Source organism: Glycine soja, chromosome 11 (genome assembly GCF_004193775.1).
Source record: "Glycine soja cultivar W05 chromosome 11, ASM419377v2, whole genome shotgun sequence".
In the NCBI taxonomy this organism is placed as follows: Eukaryota; Viridiplantae; Streptophyta; class Magnoliopsida; order Fabales; family Fabaceae; genus Glycine; species Glycine soja.
This window is the reverse complement of record NC_041012.1, coordinates 2936287-2956142: the sequence shown is the minus strand read 5'-3', so window position 1 is coordinate 2956142 and position 19856 is coordinate 2936287. Positions and strand designations below refer to the sequence as shown.

The window sequence follows — 19856 nt, the reverse complement described above, 5'->3', positions numbered from 1 at the left end:
TGATTGAGTGTCACCTCCGTCAAGATACCAACCTCAACATGATCACATTTTTTTGAGTTAAATCTTACATGTTTCATACAACTTGGTTTTAATGATTATTATGGTGACATATCTTCAATAGATAGATTAAAAGACTAATGATATGAGAACTCATCCTTTTTACTTAGAAAAAATAGAGAAAAGAACTCATCCTCCCTAACAATGTTAAATGACACCGCTAACAAAGAGATTGAATTGATTGACAATTTACAATTTCAAGGATCATTTTGTTATATTATTAATTTTAAGAATTAATTTGACCACCTTTACAATTTAATGGATAAATGGGTGATTAAATCTTAAAATACACAACTTGAAGAGTGAGTCTCACTCTCCAATTTCTCACAACTCTTTAATTAATTTTTTTTGAACCAACAAATAAAATAATGAGTTGCATGTGTTGATGATACAAGGCACACATGCAAGAGCTCGTTACTACCACTTTGATGTTGTCATGGGTAAAAGCAATGTATTTTTTTTTTTTTTGATTTAGTTTCACTAGTGAGTCCAACCACGTTTTGGAACAACTTGATGAATTTTGTTATTAGGAGGCTCCAATGACCATAGGACCTATCCAGTACCATGGTTGGCTGTTGACGGACTAGTGGTACCCACTGGTTCTTTTTTGAGATCAATATCAGCAATGCATTTCATCAGCAAAATGTGAAAAATGGTCATAATTTTTTTTATTGGTAATCATACAAATTAAACAACAGAGATCTGGTGAAAAAAATAATCAAACACAGATCTGGTAAAATTCAAACAACACAGATTTGTATATCAAATTAAACAACACAAAAGCATATCACAAAAATCACAACTTAGATTTGGTAAAAACTGAATCACCAAGGTTGGTTCTGGGTCGCGCGGAGGGTTGATGATGGTGGAGGTGTTGGGTTGCGCCGAAGATATGGACAGTTCTTATGAGGACGGAGAAGACCAATTGGAGTGGGCGGCGGTGCACCGGCGGTGAGAAGGTCAGCGTGAGCCTTCATGGCTCGCACTTGCATCTCCAAGGCTGCGCAGACTCTCCTCAACGACGTCGTTGAAGCACAAGATCGCGATTCCTGATTTTCTAACCCTACAAGAATCCCGAGCCTTTCTCGTCGTCCTTCTCAACATACCGCCAACAGGTAGTACAAGACCCCTCAACGTCATCTCCCCTTCAATTTATATGGTAACATATTGTTTGATTGTTTGGTTTAATATAAACAAAATGGCACCCAAACTATTTGCACTTCCACAGAATGAGAACAAACTTTTCACTGCTTAAGTAAAAATTCAGTACCTCTGGAATCTGAAGAAACTCAGAACTCAACCCATGCTACTCCAAAACTCTTGGAATCAAATGTTGCATGACTATTTTGAGCTTTTCCTCAGCAGTATATCCAGGAAGCTCAATGACCTCCATCCTGTCAAGGAGAGGTGGAGGAATAGGTTGCGCTCTATTTTCTGTAGCCACAAAAATTACCTTGGATAGATCAAATGGCTAGCCAACTTAAGGAACAACTTTGAATTATTTATTTATTTATTGCAATAGAAGAAGAAGAAAAAAAGCAACAATAAAAACGAACTAGTTCTGGTGAAATGATGGATAGATCAGGATATAAAGAACATTAACATAATTTCCTTATAAAAACTGTTTACTGATGTTAACATTCTTTCATTCTTCAAAGCAATCTAACGAAGTTCAGTTTCCCATCCAAATGGGCAATGGCATTAAAAATCTACAGTCTACACACAGATATATTGCTAGCAAGCTATAGATCAACATTTATTTACACTATAAGAGATTGTGACTGACATTTGGACTGAGCCTGCTAGTAAAAATGCAAGATAACTGGAGTCACAGATCAGAAAATAGATACTGATTTCTCGTCACTTCATTTCCATATGTAAAGAAGAAAACATAAACAATTCTCCATCATAAAATATGAAAACTTATTAACCAAGATAAGGGAAAGTCATCATGAAGAGTATAGGATACTGATCATCAAATGTTTTGTTTTTGTTCTGGATCAAGAACCTCTAGCAATGAAGAAGCTGGATCTCTACGAACATCAGACCCTGTCTTGTCAATTTCATCAAGCAACATGACAGGATTGCAAACAGCTACTCTCTATAGGTCAAATACAAAAGCAACTATCAGTCTAAATCAGACCCCAAAGAAAAGCCAAACAACCAGCAATTATTATGAGTTTTTATTTGTTTGGTCCAATCTTATAGCATGACCTTGAAAACTTCAATCTGCCCAAAGCAGCAGCAATAGAAGATGCCAGTGATGTCTTCCCAACACCAGGTGGTCCAACAAAGCACAATACTGGACCCCTTGCATCTGACTTAAGCTGCAATGCATACACTTATATCAGATACACGTTAAGAAGCAGACTACTTTATATTTACCGGGAGGCATAGTAACAGGGTGTTGAAAACCTTGCGAACAGCCAGGTATTCGATTATCTGTTGCTTGACCTTCACTAAACCATAGTGATCAGTGTCCAGGCGCTCCTGTGCAGCTCTTAAGTCCAGTTCAAGCTCTCTGCTGGCCTTCTGCCATGGCAAATCAGCAAGAAGATCCAGGTAAGCCCGTGAACTGTTATACCCTGGTTGCTGAGGCTGCATTTTTTTGAGTCTCCTGAGAGAATTACGGTAAAATCAACTGATTGTCTCCGCTAAGTTGTAAAGTAACTTGTATTATGATAATATCCCAATTTCATCCTTATTGAAATTTATGGCAAGAAATTCCCTTGGAAAGATCAGTAATTGCCATGCACAATTATGTTTCCAACAAAAAGTACCTTAATTCTCTGTGAGCATGCTTCCAGATATTCTCTGGCATTCCTGCACTTTGAATCTTTCTTTCCAGGGCAGCCAGGTCATCCTCGTCATCATCATTATCACCAAGTTCCTCTTTTATAGTTCTCATCTAACATGTATTTTACACAGAAAAGAATACAAAAAACAGTCCTATTAGATAAAAAGCCCATACAGGACAAAACATAAACAGAAATAAAATGATCCTCTGCAGCAGAACTGGCCGAAGAGTTCAAAAGTTATTAAATTCTTGGCATAATATTAATATTTAACCATTTACGTGCTACTTCCATACACAAAATTAAAGACACTCTTTAGTCTGTATTTTTCCACTCTTAAAAGGCCAACAAAGCTTTGATGGTGCTTGTAAATCTTTAGACCATTAAACTTCAGAAGGTAAAGCAATACCCATTTGCAACAAAGACACACTGATTATGTCAAACAAACTTACATCCAAAGTTCCAAATAATGAGATAGGTAGAGGCTACTGCTTCTCATAGCTAGCGGACAGCCTGTGTCACCTAATTTTTTTGCATAAAACCCTACATATGAATAGGAACTCCCAATATATTAAAGGAGTCAAAGCTTGAGCAGAGCTAAGGGAATTGCTCAGAGAAATTTTCCATTTGAAATCACTGTCATAAAAAACTTTTGGTATGGAACATGTAATTTAATTTTAGTAAGGTATAAATCTTTACCAATATTTCCTCTATACCCTTGCATTCACATTACAAGTATATATCAAATGGATGGTGCAAGAAAGCTAACCTGCTGTCGAAGAAGAAATTCTTTTTGAGATTTTGACAATTGTCTTTCAACCTTTTGTGTAATTTTTTCAGCTACACGTATTGACTGCGTCCATTGACAAAAGTGGAATCAGAGATAAATAATAGGAAACCGAACCCATATGAAGCATCATTAACACTATTACCTACCTGTAAGTGCCTATCAACCAATTCTGTTGCTTTTGAAAGCCTCACTTTAGGGTCAACTGAATCCAACATTGATATCTGTTCTTCAAAACTTATCTCAAAGCTAGCAACAAATATATCAGCCAACTTTGAACTGCAACAGTCTCCAAAAGAACTTTCGTCATTCCACCAGTTTTTTGTTTCTATACACAAGAATAAAATATAAGGTACTAATCCTCATACAACATAGAAATTGTTACATGCCCATGATATCATAAATAATTATAATATATAACTAAAAGTCTAAAACTCAATAGTTCTTACCAATAAACCAATTAGATTAAGAACAAGCTATGAAGACAAAGGTCCATAGGCAACATTTCATATATTTAAGAATATGCAATCATGGGATCAAATGATATTCTTCAACCATCTATATCAGCATGCTAGGGGAATTTAATGATCAATGCTCAAACAATATTTCCATCTATGTTATTATGTTAGTTGAATTACCTGCTCCAGAACAGAAATAAGCTCCATGGCAGTTGCTTTAAATTGACGAGATAACATCATGAAATCTGGGTCTTGCTCCACCTGTTCCATCTCTAGTTGAGAAAGATGGAAGCAACTCAGCATCTTCAAAGATAAGAACTAAGTATCTACAATGATAATATCAAGCAAACTTCTCTAAGTTGTTTATCATCATCATCATCATCATAAAATGTAACAATGTTTATTAAAATGAAAACAAGGAGATTGAAAGAATAAAACTACAAGAACTTGTAAAATCACATGCCCCTACCTCCCATTGTTTATTAAAAAAGTAGCGAGGTGATCCTTAGTCTTAGGTGGAACATACTTCTAAATGTATTCATAGTTTAATTATAGTTGAGATAATGATTATCATTATTATAATTGGTTGCCAAAAATACCAGCATGAAGTTTAAAAGTAACATCTAAAACAGAATTATACATTTCCTATACAAAAACTTATTTAAGGAAAATATGATTGATTTACCAGTCTTAGTCATCTCAAGGGATGAGATCCTTGCAGTATGGTATGTTCCTCTCGTGCTTAGTTCCTGGACACTAAATCTGCACAGGCCTTCAAGAACAACAATATATGTGACTCTCCCACTTGGTTTCTCCACTCCCCTTGATAAATGTAGTGCTCGAGCAGCTACCCCCCTGGAATTGAATTCTATTAAAATTTACATCTATTTGATAATTTTGTTTTCTCTCTAAAAAACCACAGGATAATTTTTACTCCATAGCATTAGAAAATTGAGGGATGGTGTGATATAAAATGTTTAGGGTAGAAATATGAAAGAGGAACCATTTTTAGCAGAAAAGAGACAACAAAATAGATCAAAATCCGTTAGAAGAAAATCTTTTGGTGATACAGCTTTATGCAGATGGTTTGATGACTCTCCCACTTTAATATATTTTAATTATTAATTTAATAATTCTTAAATATGCTTATGTACTCATAATGAACCCATATTTATATATCTTTTCCATATTGAAGATATAAAGGAAATCTTACACATCTTTCTTTCTTATTTGATATATATGATAATTGAATACAATTACATGAGAATTCAACTATCTGTAAAGTCAAAGGATTAACCCATTTTAATAATAAAATAAGAAATCAATGTTTAAAAATGAATTTCATATAAAAAAAATAATGTCTAACAATAAGCTTTAAAAACAAATTTCTATTTTAAAATGCAAAATGTCATGATTTACGATTACAATTCTTTTATCTAATATATTTTACCTTTTAAAAATTTAACTTAAATTTAACAATACCCGTATAAAGACTAGTGAATGGAAAAGACAAGTACAAGAATAACTTTGTATTGTTGGATTCACTCAACTCTTCAGTAAAAATTAACTTTCGAATACCAATGTTTGAAAACCCAAAATCAGATCGCTCATTAAACAACTTGATTATTTCAATATGCAACATGATTAATCTAAGACAAAAAATAATCCTAATTTACAAATTTAGTATGGAATCAACCAAGAAAAGGCTATGCACACAATTTGTCAAGCAGAGTTTTCGCTCAAGGACATAGTTCATCAATTGAGCCATGGAAATATAATGTTCGAATCGCATCATAAAATTGGCATATCTTCAAAAATAGACCTCGGTGGCCAGTCTTTGCCTAGATTGTCAACCATGTAATATTCTATCCCTCGCAAATCAAGTATGTATGTGGCTTTTGAAAAAGAAAACGCCAACGCATCTTCGCAAAATAGTCTGAGACATGAGCAAAACACACACAAGGATAAGTAGACAAGTTACATGTGCCTTTTGGCAGTTTCCGACGTGGTGCTTTTATACACTATATACCACAGAATCAGAGAGAATATACATGATCCCAATCTGAGTCCCATCACCATTGGATGCTGGAAAGTAGTAATAATAATCACGCGACAAACACAGCCTCTCCTATTATAAACATCGTCCAACTTACATTACTGTCTTCTTTCGGAGATGGCACACGCACATTCTTTGGAGCTGACCTCCAAAGAAATAAAAAACGGAGGTTAACCAGTTTAAAGACTAAGGTGATTGCAACTGACAGTGAGGGTTATCACGGACCCTCTTTGGCTTCCAGTCGGATTCTTCCTTGCTTTGTCGTAGAGCAACAAAATGCAAAGCATCACTCTGTACTGGATAGATATGACAGGTCCATGGATATGAGTCAGGTGCAGACCAAACCTTCAACTCTTCAAATTCTGTTTCCTCAACAAGTGACTCCGCGATACAGTAAACAAGATCAGGCTCTGGTTCCAAATAACCAGCAATGGCAACACATCCGGGAGCCACAAATCCATCTGGTGCCCGTGGGTGCCAAATTGATAATGGAGTAACATAATCTTCCGGACAATTTCGCCACACCTGCAGAGGGTGTCAAACGAATAAAAACCTCTGACCCACTCAAATACTAAATCATGATAACCACTGTCTGCTAGTTCAAGCATTTTGAAACAACCCAACAAGAAGACCACCGATTCTTTTTCTTTATCAAATGGCAGTTAAAAACTATCTACATGCCATACAAAACTGAAATGCAAATTAGAAATAACCAGAATATAGAGGACTGTGTATTGTTGAAATCAAAGTCGTGTAAGTGATGTTACTATTTCTTGTCTAATAATGTCATAATCTAACAATAACAATACTTTTATATAACTGAAGCTTTTGACTTTCTCAAACTGAAGAAAATAGCAGTCAATGAAATTTTATATAATATTGATTTTCGGCTTAAATATGCTTGTAGTCATAATATTTTTTTTTGGTCCCTAAAGCGCTATCTAAAACACTTTATTCGAGTTTTCAAAGTGCTATCTAAACAAATTTAAAGACCAAAAACAAAATAAAAAAATTATTAGGGATCAAAAACAAAATTCAAAAGTTTATCAAGGACCAAAAACAAAAACATATTTAAGCCTATATTTTATATTATTTTTGTTGAGAGTAGAAAAAGTATTAATCTTCTCAAATGACCAGTGAAACTTGATTTACTATAATATGAATGTCATAATATGCCAACTAGTACTCTTAACATCAATTATAAACTTACCAGGTCATATCCCATCGGGAGAGCAAAAAATCCATCAATCTTGCGGTAGACAGCAGCAACATTTGGAGGATGGATACCAACACGAGCAATATCCCCAATATATATATATCTGGAAAAGTAATTAATTCGACATTACAAATATGTACAGTATCCCTGGGCATAAAGGCATGTCCTTCCAATTTTAATTTAATTCAATTAAACAAAAGGCCCAAGAATACATTTCATTTTAATTAATTCAATGTAATAATTAGGCTTTCATCATTCCAGATGACTTCATCTGAAGAATGAGTGAACTTAACTAGATCATGCCACATCAAATTGGGAAAATTGCATGCACCATGAACGCTACTAATCTTTTTCAGAAAATTCAGAATGTGAAGAAAACTTATGATACACGGCTAGTTCTGGTAGGACCAAATTCATGCTAAGAAAAAAATACCATGCAATGTTTGTCTAACATAGGTGACATGGTAAGCATACATGTGAAACTTTAAATGGAAATCATATGCCAACTGACAATTTTAAAAATTGTTGAAACAAATTAGTACAGGACAAATAATCCAAACCCAATCTATAAGACTCCCAAGACATGCATAAAAATAACCCATACATTCAAGCAATGCAAAATATTTGGTGATGAAGTTAATAAGCTTATTGAATAAACACTTCAATTAAATTAGTATTAAGACAAATAAAGGATAAGAAGTCAACATGCACACAACCATTGAAGGAGGGGAGGTAATGATATAATATGCTAATTTTAGATACGAAAAGGGATATACTCAGTACATTATAATTTTATCCAAGAAATTATCATTTCCTATCTCCAGCGTTTAAATATTCTTTTACCCTCAATTTAATTTTCTTTTTACTTTATCTTCTAGCATGCCAATGTCCATTATTAAATACTAAATTAAAAAACATAAAAATGCATCAAAGATATTTGGTAATGGGTAAACGAATAATCAATCCATAAAAAAGCTTAACAAGTTGTGCTCAAACTTCATATTTTAAAATAAGCCAAGCTAAACATTTAAATTTGATTTCTCTAAATAAATAAGCGTGGCTTGAGCTTCAAATGCTCAGCTTGCTTGACTCACTTGCAACCAGAAAATTTAATAATTCCAATAATGTATAATTGTAAAGAATGATAATTACCCAACAGGACACACAGGCCTCCAAATGCTACATATTCTGCCATCTTGCGAGATCTGAAAACATAAGATGCTTGTTACATTTAACACAATTAACTCAGTTTTACAACCTCATGCCCCAGTTCTTGCTTAAGCAACTTTAGCGAGAAATGAGTAAAGGAGAATAGTAAGGCACCTGTTTTCTGCTGCATAACGAGCATCGACCGTTGTATTCTTGTTCGCTGCTCCAGATCTTTGAAAAAGTAATGATGTGTCTCACAAATCGTCTATCATCAGATGCAGTACTGTTTGATGAAATCTCCCTAGAACTAATAATGGCCTTATTGGGGATTCGTGGTTCTCTACTATCAACTTCAGTCCAGGAAAAATGCACTTGTCTCTGACTTGAAGGAACCTAGAAGTGATAATGCTATTAAAATTCTGTTCCACTTCTAGAAATGAATCAGGTTTGAATACCACTTACCTTCAGAATCAAGTTTTTCATGTTAGACTGATATGTCTTCCATGCTCTACGCACCACTGAACATATCTTAATAGCTTGGGGTTCTCTTCCTTCAAACACTTCCACACTATTGCATTTTATCACTCGCACAAAATTTTCAGATCTCCGGAAATGTTTCAGATGGAGGATCAAGAAAGAAGGTTGGGAACTGCCTGCTTTTGCCAACTCCAGTGCCATCAACTCATCCCAAGGTACGTCCCAAATAATCTTGCATGCTTTTTTATCCATCTTGTCGGGAGCAAGACACTAGACAGAAACAGAAAAGACAGTCGAGTTATTTTCTATAAGAGAAACATAATCCCTAAATCCCTATGCCTAAGTTTTTTGACTGACCTGAAGAAGCATGACTCGTTTATTGGTTACTAAAACAATTCTCTGATGAGGCACAGTAAAATGCTCTTCATAATAATCAGACAACGCAAATTTTGAAGGCTCCTTGAAAATCTCAGCACAGCCAAATTGTTGGCTTGCCTCTCCAAGGTAAAGCACCATCTGAAACCCAGAAAATTAAAATGGAGAAAAGAAAACATATGTAAGGCATTGCATATTATATCACACATGCAATTTGCCCACTGACAGGCAGATGATTTTACATACAACAATAAAAGCATTCAGAAATCTTGCTAGGTTGCAGGTCGTAAGCAAATCTTTTCAGTGACTAGAGATACTCATTTTTCCATGTAATGGTATCATGACATTACAAGTATAACTCCCTCCCATAGTAGCTATGTAGACAATACACTCAAACTTAATGGGAACAAACAGAAAATGTATCCCCCATTTCTCCTCCTCCCAGAAAAAAAAAGAAAGAAAAAAACACTTTAAATGATTCAGTGCTTGCGGAGATGCAATTAATTCACATACCTGCCCAATAGCTTCTCTCTCACAATATTCTCTTAGTATCCCATCAGAATGTACAGCCCGAGGATTTCTAATTCTGTGGAATGCAGTCTTGTTGTTGAAAACCTCAAAGCATTTGGAACAACTTGCACCAATTCCATCAACAGTCAATGAGAAAAAATCAAGTGCCCCGCTTACTGGTTGCACAATGAAACCTAAAAAGGCACGTCCAAGCCCATGAGCCAATCCTAGGATACCATTCTGTCGGGCACTCTCAACGGGCTTTCTCACAACACCAGAGACACCAAAGGCAACACCTTGGGCAAGAGCTTCTGTTCCTTGAATGAACCCATCCCCAACCCCAGTGATTCTCCTTGATCTTACCTGTTGCCACGTTTTAAGCCATTTTGGTTTACAGGAATTAAAGAATTGATTATGATAGAAGTGTTACCTGCTTTGCACGTAATTGTAGAAATTGTCCATCCGTGGATAGCTCAGCAAACCCTCTGCTAATAGAAGCCAATGTTGAACTTGTCATACCTAGTACATCAACCGAAAATATTAAATGTAAAGGATTATGAATCAAATCTCTCCAAACACGATTTCCAATGGCTGGAACAATTGAACTTTTCCGCATGAATCTGTCTCTGTGCATCACCCTCCTCAGATGCACCTAAAAATAATAGGTCATAGTGTTATCATAGTTAATTTACAAATGGTCACACCAATTTATTGGTCATGCTAATGACATTCAGGTAAAGGAAAATGTCACAACAATGATGGAATGAAGCCATAACTAGAAAATTCTAAAGCCCAGCTGTACTCAATCATTCACAGTGGTACAGAGAACTTGCAAACAACACGATTACACATGAACATTGCAACACAGTAAAGCAAAATGCTTCTCTTTGGAATCAGGAGTAATTTAAAGCATGCAAGCAGACTTGGCATCCTTGCTTACATTCTTGGTATTTTAATGCTTCATTGTTTTACCTTGCTTTTCATGTTTTGAAAGATACTCTATCCTCCCATTAGTTGTAATTTTCCTAATTTTCTATTATAATATATGTGTGGGCCATGTCCAATAGTGTGGGAGAGTGAGTGTGCTTTCAGCTTGGGAAGCCTGTGCCTCAGCTCTTTGGACTCATGCTCCTCTTGCTTATATACCTGTTTAATTGTTTCTAACCCACTAACGTGGGACTTGTTCTCCAACATTTTTAACATGATCATGCAAAATGGAACAAAATAGTGAGGGAGAATAGAAAATGCATGGTTGAGGTGTCAGAATGTTAAGGATAGTATTACAAGCTATAGTATTAGAACAACAAAATTACGGCCCCTAAACCAGTCAAGGCCACATATCTTAAGCCAGACCACCAATATAAACCCAAATACCATGAAAATAACCTGGCAGATGTATGAAACTTGTGTTCATCCAAGTCTACATAATATCAAAAGTATGATGCAGGGCAACATAATGACATCGAATTTAAAAAGGAAAGGATAATATACTGCAAATGTCCTATCACAATTGAATGTAATTCTCTGTATACAAAACATAGCTCACCTGGATCTTGAAGGCATTTCCAACAGCTGAAAGTATAGGACTCCATATGCCCAGGATCCCATGAGGTCTTTGCCCAGGAGCTGTCTCCAGTGCAAACTTCAACCTTACTTCTGAAACATCTATTAGGCTGCAAAATTAATGGGATCAAATAATAAAATCACATTCTTTTCAAACAAAACCACAAGATAGTAACATATAACTAGTTGGATAAACTGATCAGTCTTCAGTACCCCCTCTTTTTAAGCTAAGATGTAGCCACATATGCAGTTTCTTTTTTCCAGAGATAAAGGAAGATAGTACAACTGGGTGAGGGAGGAAATCCTCCAAAGTATAATAAAATAATGATAGAATAAAATTTCTTGAATATACAGAGTAAGTGGCTTTTATCATTGTTCGCCTAAAATAAAAAAATTTAATAAAGAGTATACACAAGAAAAGTGATTAAATATTAGGCTACAGAAGTAAAAAAAAATAAGGCATCATCCTAGAAGAAGCCAAAAAACAAAATAAGCAGACACAGAATAAGAAGCATAATATAAGCTCATAATAGTTTTCCAGTCCCTTTGTGTACTTATAAATGACAATTCCCCTAACACAGTCATTAAAAGAAACCCACAGAGAAGGAAGAAAGTAATTTGTCCCAAGATAACATAATGGGAAAACACATATCTATTGTTACAACTTCTAGTTTAAGCTCTATCCATATTTTCGACACCTTTTCTAGCAAAACACACTTGCATAAAAATCTTGGCCCAAAAATTATTTGAAATGTTGGAGTGTATGTTACTGGAAAGTAGTACCAAACAAGTAGTCCATATGCAGTGAGGTAATGTTACAAACCTTAAATTGCCATCTACAAAACTAAACATTCTCAAGCAACGCCTAAGTACGGCTTGACTATAATTAAGTTTGTGGTTTGACAAGGAGAAATGCAACAGATCATTTTCTGTTCTGTTCATTAACTTCTCTTGCAACTGCTAAGAGAGATTATATAGACTTTATGCATGCTTCAAATTGTCAATGCACTCCTAGAGGACACAGATACATATGATATAATTGACAAACGGGTGGTTGATGCCGATGGAGAAAATAGAAAGCCCAACCAGCTATAATAAACTGAAAATTTTGAACAAAAACAAAACTATATTTCGAAAAAGTAAAAAGAAAGAATATTACTCAAAACGTATCTCTGGATCAACTTCTGTGACAGTTGAACTTTTAGGTAAGCGATCTAGCTGCAGATTGTTGTAGAAGTCCATGATAGCCCAAATAATAGGTTCATGAATCTCAAGCCTCCAGCATTTGTCAGTTACCTAGAGTGTCCACCAAATTTAAAGGGATTATATTATTTAAATATTTGAAATTTTACTTAAAGAAAATCAGAATATCAGATCACAAATTAGCATCAAATTCAACAAAGCATACTCGTATATAAACATATGGGTAAACTTGAATTCCATCTTTATTCTCATTCTGCATGGTGATTGTCATCTTGAAAACTGGGTGTTGCACATCAGAGGTCTGCTCTGGCGCCAAGAGCACAGGCATCAATGTTAGAGGAAGCTGGTTGTCCAGTTGCAAATAACCAAATATGAGCTTGAACCTGTCAAAAATGTTAAAATCAATTTTCTGAAGTATGCATGAGTAAACTTACAAAACATGCGACAGAAACCTGAAAAAAATAATTGTTATACATGTGATCTCAAAGATATTATATTCTGTAGTTGTTGATCACTCTGTCGTATAAAACTGTAACTCATCACAAATGAGAGGAACTACCTAGTGGCCCATTGCAAGATCAAAAGAGAATCCAAAATGGTCATCAATCGTATTAATAGGTTTTGAAGTAATTGTGAAATCAGAGAAAGTAAACTGAAATTGAAGAGATTTTATTAACATTTAACACTGAAAATACAGTACTACCACTGTTCCTATTTATAAAACCCAATCCATCATGTCTCTTACATTAATTACTTTTAGACTAAAATACCCATAATTAAATGAGACGTTATATTGACATACATTTAGAAGAGAGAGAGAGAGAAACATTATGACAATGATATTTTTGGATAACTATATAAATTTAGGACAAATTTATTGATATTAACAAAATTAACCACTTTTCTTAATCCTGGTGAATTAGGTAATTAGGTCTTATAAATAGGAATGGAGGTAGTATACATATTTATAGGGAGTGCAGACTCTGAGAGGTGTCTTGGGGAGGCTAATGTCAGTGCTGACTCAACAAAGATGTGGCTAATAACTAACTATCCTAACTGACAAAGATACAGTTAGAGAGAAAGAAATCACCTACTATAGACATTTGGGAATACTACTGTACATTGTACAATCAGTAATACAGAGAGCCAGTTGAATAAAATATGCATTTTAGATACATGCCTCATTTAAATGATGCATCTTCTAATATGATAAGGCTGTTACCTGCTTGTCTTTCCACCATCGTAGCCAGTTGAATATGTTAAGAAAACCCTTTCCAAGTACAAGTATGAGAGCTCCTTTGATCTATGGTCCGCCATAGAAATTCCAACCACCCCTAACTCAATTAAGAGCTCAAAAGGAGTAACACTGCTCTGCATTTCAGCCTGAACACCAGAAACTCCCCCTTTTCCAGAAGACATTGGGCCTCTAATCTCTTCATACGAACTTGAACTCGGCATCCCATCATTGGTAAACTTTGCAATTATTATATCTCCTCTATCTATCACATGGAATTGCAATCCAAATTCTGCAGAAGATAATCCAGTCCTTTCCAAATCAAGTTTCCAAATTGTGTTGCTATCATCATCACTAAGTTTAGCATCTAAAAACTTATTCCCATATGGATCTTCCCAAGAAAAGTTGGCGGTCGACAGTGGTTGCAAATGAATCCAAACATCTTCACCAAATCCAGACTGTCGAATGCTAAACACCTTGTTTGTCGTTCTGTTCTCAATCCTGTTTATAAAGTAAAGTAAGCTTCTCTCCCAAAGAAATACACTCATGCAAGCTTCTGAGTCAGATTTAGACAGACATAATGGCAAGACACTGAATCTATCATGTGAAACCTACTATGAGCTAATTTATTTTAAGTTTTTCTACTGAAAAAATGATTTCTGATTATTTTGAGAAACTACTTTAAGTAGTGGTTTCTAAGAAAAAGCTTTAATTATAACTAAGTTGGAAAATGAAATGTTTTTTGTTGGAAGTGGTGGTTGGGTGGGGGGGGTGGGGGTAAAAGTTTTTTTAACTTTGTTTTTTTTTTGCTCAGCAAAAATAAATATATATAAATGAAAATGAGTACCAGAGGTACTATAGTACATGTAGGTAGTATGAAAATAACAGATTCAGAGCATTAAGCATCTGAATGAAAACGTAAGAAAAATACATGCCCTGCACAGTTTTTAACTTTATGTATTTTTGTATTCCTTTACATCTGTATATACTTATGGCTAAAAATTATAGATTGATGCAAAACTGATTGCTGAGTCTCACAGAGTAGAATACGCGGGAGGTCTCACATTATTTAACTCATTTATTGCTAATTAAGTTTGTCCATTTTCCTCATTCTAAAATAAACAGAAACACATATTAGGGGGAATAAATATAAGAAATATATTATAAATGTCATTCATATGCCTTCTCCTTACACCTCTTGCAGTCAAACCAAATAACACAACATAAAATATGAGTTAAGTGATGGATGATGTAGCTTTCCTACTCTGGACATGGCTTAGAAGTTTGGAGAAGGATTTTGCAACTCATTATAATCATTGGTCTAGTAATCTTAGAACAGGGTTTGTTTATTAGCTGAGGCTAGAAACATAGAATTACAGTAGAAATTACACTCATCTTTGTATCCAGATATTGGTTCCTATCAAGACTACATTAAGTCTGATAATTGGAACCAAATGTATGGTCGTTCCTAAATTTGTAACCTTTGTACCTCTGGTACTCAAATTTATATATATATTTATCTTGGCTGATCAAAAAAAAAAAAGTGAAAGAAATAATATCCTAATCAAAATTTGGCCAGCACTAGCTCAATCAGATTTCTTAATCTCAGATCAGGCTGGCCCAATACAGAGAAACTTCAACAGATGAGCAACTGCAATGCTTACAAGCCCATCTCTGAAGTCTAACAAATGCTTGCATCCCATCCATAAAGTGAAAAGTGAAAAGTGAAAACTAGTTAAATAAACTAGGCTTAAATACATTTTTGGTCCCTGTAATTTAGCGCTTTTTTCATTTTCGTCCCTGCAATTTTTTTTTTCATTTTAGTCATTACAAAATGTGTTTGTTTTGCTTTTCGTCCTTAAAGTGCTTTAGATAATGCTTTGAATAGTAAAAAAAAGTGTTTTGAACAGTGAAAAAAAGTGTTATCTATAGGAAAACAAACACATTTTGCAAGGATTGAAGTGAATTTTTTTTTTTTGCAGGGATGAAAATGAAAAAAGCGTTATATTGCAAGGACCAAAAATTTATTTAAGCCAATAAACTAATAGTGTATGTTAGAATATCAAAGAATATCTTGCAAGTATTTCATAATATCTTTTGCAATCTTAGGTCTTCAAAATAATATATTTAGTTTGTAGTTTGTGTAAATATGTTTTCAAATATGTTCTTGGATCGTTTTGAAAAGTACATAATTATGAATATTTTCTATAGAATGTGATACTTATAATCTTAAATGTTCTTGGATCGTTTTGAAAAGTGCATCTATTTTATTGTTTGCCCCTCCTGTGTTCCAAGTCTGCCTCTGTCCCTGACTATACATAAATCAAGTCAACCTAAAATTATTCAGTGCATAAGATCCCTGGAAATATCTTAGATATTCCAAGAGATCTACACCAGAAATATCTACTCAAAAAACAATTCTAAAAAGACATTCATAATTTGGAAATTCTTTAATAAATTGACAAGGTTATCTCACATAATCTACACATAAATGTTTGGTGAAAAATAAAGGCACTACAGATGATAAAATTTTAAACAAGTAAAAGATGTATTGCAAATAATTCAAGCAAGCAGTGCAAATAAGACACTACAAGAGGTCCTAGAACCATGAGATTTTTTCAACTACTTAATCAGATCTAGTGTGTGTAATGTGTCATTTTCTGTTCAGAAAAGCAGGAAAGAGAACTTTAAGCTAAAATCTGTTTTGTGTAAGCATGTTCCTACATACTTTGTTCTTACTGTAGTACTGTACAAGAGATCTTATATGAGGTACTGGAAAACCTAGATATACACATTTGTCTTGCTTACAAGTAAAGAATATATGATTAGGCCAGTCAATATATGCATATCAGTACCTGATAGGACCATCAGTTGATCCAAGACGGAATACCACGATAAAACGGGATCCTTCTTCATATCCACGGATTTCAGTTCTCAAAAATTTGATAGTGCCATCATTCATCCTCAAAACAAGGGAGATTGTATCCTCTTTTACAATTTGAAGAGGAAATGACCAAGTGGTACCTTCTAGTCTTACCTAAAAGTAGAAATAAGAAAAAAAAGCATTTAGATCATTAAAACTCAATCAGATGATGATTGTGGACAGAAGTTTAAAAATAATCAAGTGATGAAAAAATTATAATCCCTAAGTGGCCACAACAAATAATGTTTTTTAATAAGCTATTATACTTAGAAAGATCACTCAGTTGACTCGTTGACATACTGTGATCTTATGATATATCAGTAATATAAATGAGGATCGCTAGACATTGTAATTTATCCAATTATAGTTTACTCATATGCCTCTCTCTCTCTCTATACAAACCATAATAGGAAAAATAATAATAATAATCTTTTATTGCAATGTATCTTCTCCTTGGAAGAGTGGGTTCCTAAAGAAAATGATCACAAAAATTATATTTAGGACTTCAAGAGCCTGATCTCTCCTCAACAACCAAACAGCTCCCAAAATAAGCCTCTTCCCCTCCTATTTTCTACTATTTTGAATTCCCTTCCTATTTCCTCCTATTTAGAACTGCTACCCACTGACTTCCTAAAGAGACATCACCTAGTTGTGGGTGTATTTACATAGGGCCCTTTTCTGTTTCTACTTTCTCCTATAATACATATTCTTAATAGGAGCTTTAGCATGGTGTAATCAAATCAATACCACAAAATCACAAATATCAATAACATTACCTTTGACAATTCATAATATGAAATTCTACAAAAAAAATTATCTTTATGTCCAGAAGAAATGTAGGATAAATTAAATGAGGTCAATTATTACAGCAATATATCAACTATGAACTGTAACCAACCTGGAGTTTTTCAGGTCCACCAGTTCCACGACACACAAAGTATACCCTTGAATCAGAAGCACGCAAAACCTTTGGTTCGTCTTCAGTGCTCAATTTGAGGAATATATCTTGACCAAGTCTATTAGTGAAAGTCATAAATGGCCGAACAGAAATTACCTGCAATGACAATCACAAATACAGAAGTATTACAACCTGACTGCCTAATAAGTAATAGCATTTGTGCTAAATTTGATCTTCTGTGACAACCTTTGTCGGAACAGATTGATAGGGGCATGGTTTTGTAGAAATAATAAGCCGCAAGCAATTTCCATCGCCATCATATGCATATATATCCAAAGAGCCATCCTAAGGATAAAAAAAAGTCAATTTTATAAAATCATGTGCAGTTACTTCTAGTTTGTCAAGACATATATCTAGACATTACCATATCACCAAGAGGAGCAAGATCTGTAACAGGTCCAAAATGCTCATTTCCTGATTGGGCAATAGCCACTGAAAGGGCTAGGATATTAAAGTTAAAAGCAGATGCAATTGTGTAACCACCATATATTTCCTCTTCAGTTATTTCTTCAAGGATTAATCCATTTTTCTTGTTAGTCTGAAATTGAGCAGCAACCTTTGGCATATGTCTTTTTCCTGACATATCAAGAAGTCTAAATGTAAGTGGAGGACATCTAGCTACTTCCAACCAATAAGGAGCATAGACTCTAATTGTTTTAGCCAGCAAGGTGTGCTCTTTGTTATAGTTCTGCTCAAGAATTATTTGGATCACCCTGCACATAAGGAGGCAAATAAGACAAGTTGATGCAAAGTTTCAGCCAAATTTATAGAAATTTAGAAATAATAAGGTAATAGATTGGGAAATTTCTAACTATTCCACATCCAGAACTTTACAACCTTCCAGATATTGAACTTCTCAAACTAATTGTTTTTGATGGATTCTCATGAGGATGAGATATAAGAACAGCTTCCTGTTCGAAAAAGGGGACCGGTGAGATATCAACAGCATAAAACAATGTAACTAAAATGACCTAGTAACTAAATCACAAAAAACAAAGGTATTGAAAGTCTGTATCTTACATGTATGGGAAGCCAACCCCTTTGTGGAAGCAAAGATAAAAACAAAGGATTCCTAATATCAGCACTGTATATATGTACAGTTTTTCCAGATAAAAATACTCCTCTTGAGCATGCAAGAAAATGGCCACTTGATTGCATTTCAAGAACAGAATATTCAGCAGCAAGGGGAAGAAAATTGCTTATTATTAGAGGTGATTTGACCACCAAACACCAATCCTGAATGGCATCAGAATGGATGTCTTTAGCAATCTCAGTTGCTTGTATGCTTACACAAAACCACAACTTGTGGGAGCCACCAGAGGTTCCATGCACCTCACTGCAACACAAAAGTTCCTCTGACTCTGAAAGAGCTGAAACACACAGATTTGAGCATTGACCTCCCCTACCAATTTCTTCTGGCTGCCTAGGTCTGTCCACTACACTACTCCATGAGTACTCACAAGAGTTTTCTGAGGGCCTTAACTGCAAGAAATATTGTACAGATTGTGTCAAACCAGATAGAGGAAGTGGAGCAGTTTCTCCTGGTTGCAGTTGCCCAACTGATATTTCATGCTTAAGATCCTCTGCTATTAGCTTCCTGTTTCTTAGCCATCTTCTTTGCCTGGCAGAATTAAGAGATACCTTTGGATCAAAGGATTCAGGCCATCTCAAACTCTCCACATCAGGAGCATAAATCCATCCATCAGAAGTATTGGGAGATTTTGTATCCAAATGCCAATCATCAATCCATTCCCAACCTGGCGGTAGATCAATTCCAGGAAAAACCTGGATTATAAAAATTTAAAAATAAAATAAGAAAAGACAGAATAATAAAAATGCTACTACTACAATCCAACCTGCCAGTCACATAGTTTATGAACTAGTTTTAAACATATTTACCTTACGTTGATACCATACAAAGTTTAGTTTCATGTTTAGGCTGAATTTTAGATTATTGAATGATGAAAAATGAAATCTAAATGTGGCTTAGAATTTATACACCATTCTTCCTCCACAAAAGCGTTTGAGATGGACGACCAAAAGGTTTTCTGAGAGGCCGTAAAAGTGCCACATAAACGGAATTTTGATATGAAAG

General features: G+C 34.7%; 1 protein-coding gene and 1 pseudogene across 1 annotated transcript in view; both read right to left on the bottom strand.

The window, feature by feature from the left end:
- Window positions 1-1235: 1235 nt before the first annotated feature.
- LOC114376527 lies at window positions 1236-4969 on the bottom strand (annotated as a pseudogene).
- A 728-nt stretch (window positions 4970-5697) lies between these two features.
- LOC114375427 overlaps window positions 5698-19856 on the bottom strand; it is a 55282-nt gene continuing 41123 nt past the window's right edge. Inside the window, exons 46-63 of the mRNA XM_028333206.1 lie at window positions 18782-19546; window positions 18599-18672; window positions 18126-18474; window positions 17948-18046; window positions 17702-17857; window positions 16736-16917; window positions 13869-14381; window positions 12852-13029; window positions 12603-12739; window positions 11427-11553; window positions 10311-10532; window positions 9884-10243; window positions 9353-9511; window positions 8981-9265; window positions 8693-8911; window positions 8522-8574; window positions 7364-7472; window positions 5698-6678 (exon numbers count right to left, since the gene is read on the bottom strand). Of these exons, the coding sequence (XP_028189007.1) occupies window positions 6340-6678; window positions 7364-7472; window positions 8522-8574; window positions 8693-8911; window positions 8981-9265; window positions 9353-9511; window positions 9884-10243; window positions 10311-10532; window positions 11427-11553; window positions 12603-12739; window positions 12852-13029; window positions 13869-14381; window positions 16736-16917; window positions 17702-17857; window positions 17948-18046; window positions 18126-18474; window positions 18599-18672; window positions 18782-19546 (4326 nt within the window). The 3' untranslated portion in view covers window positions 5698-6339. The remainder of the gene's footprint in view (window positions 6679-7363; window positions 7473-8521; window positions 8575-8692; window positions 8912-8980; window positions 9266-9352; window positions 9512-9883; window positions 10244-10310; window positions 10533-11426; window positions 11554-12602; window positions 12740-12851; window positions 13030-13868; window positions 14382-16735; window positions 16918-17701; window positions 17858-17947; window positions 18047-18125; window positions 18475-18598; window positions 18673-18781; window positions 19547-19856) is intronic.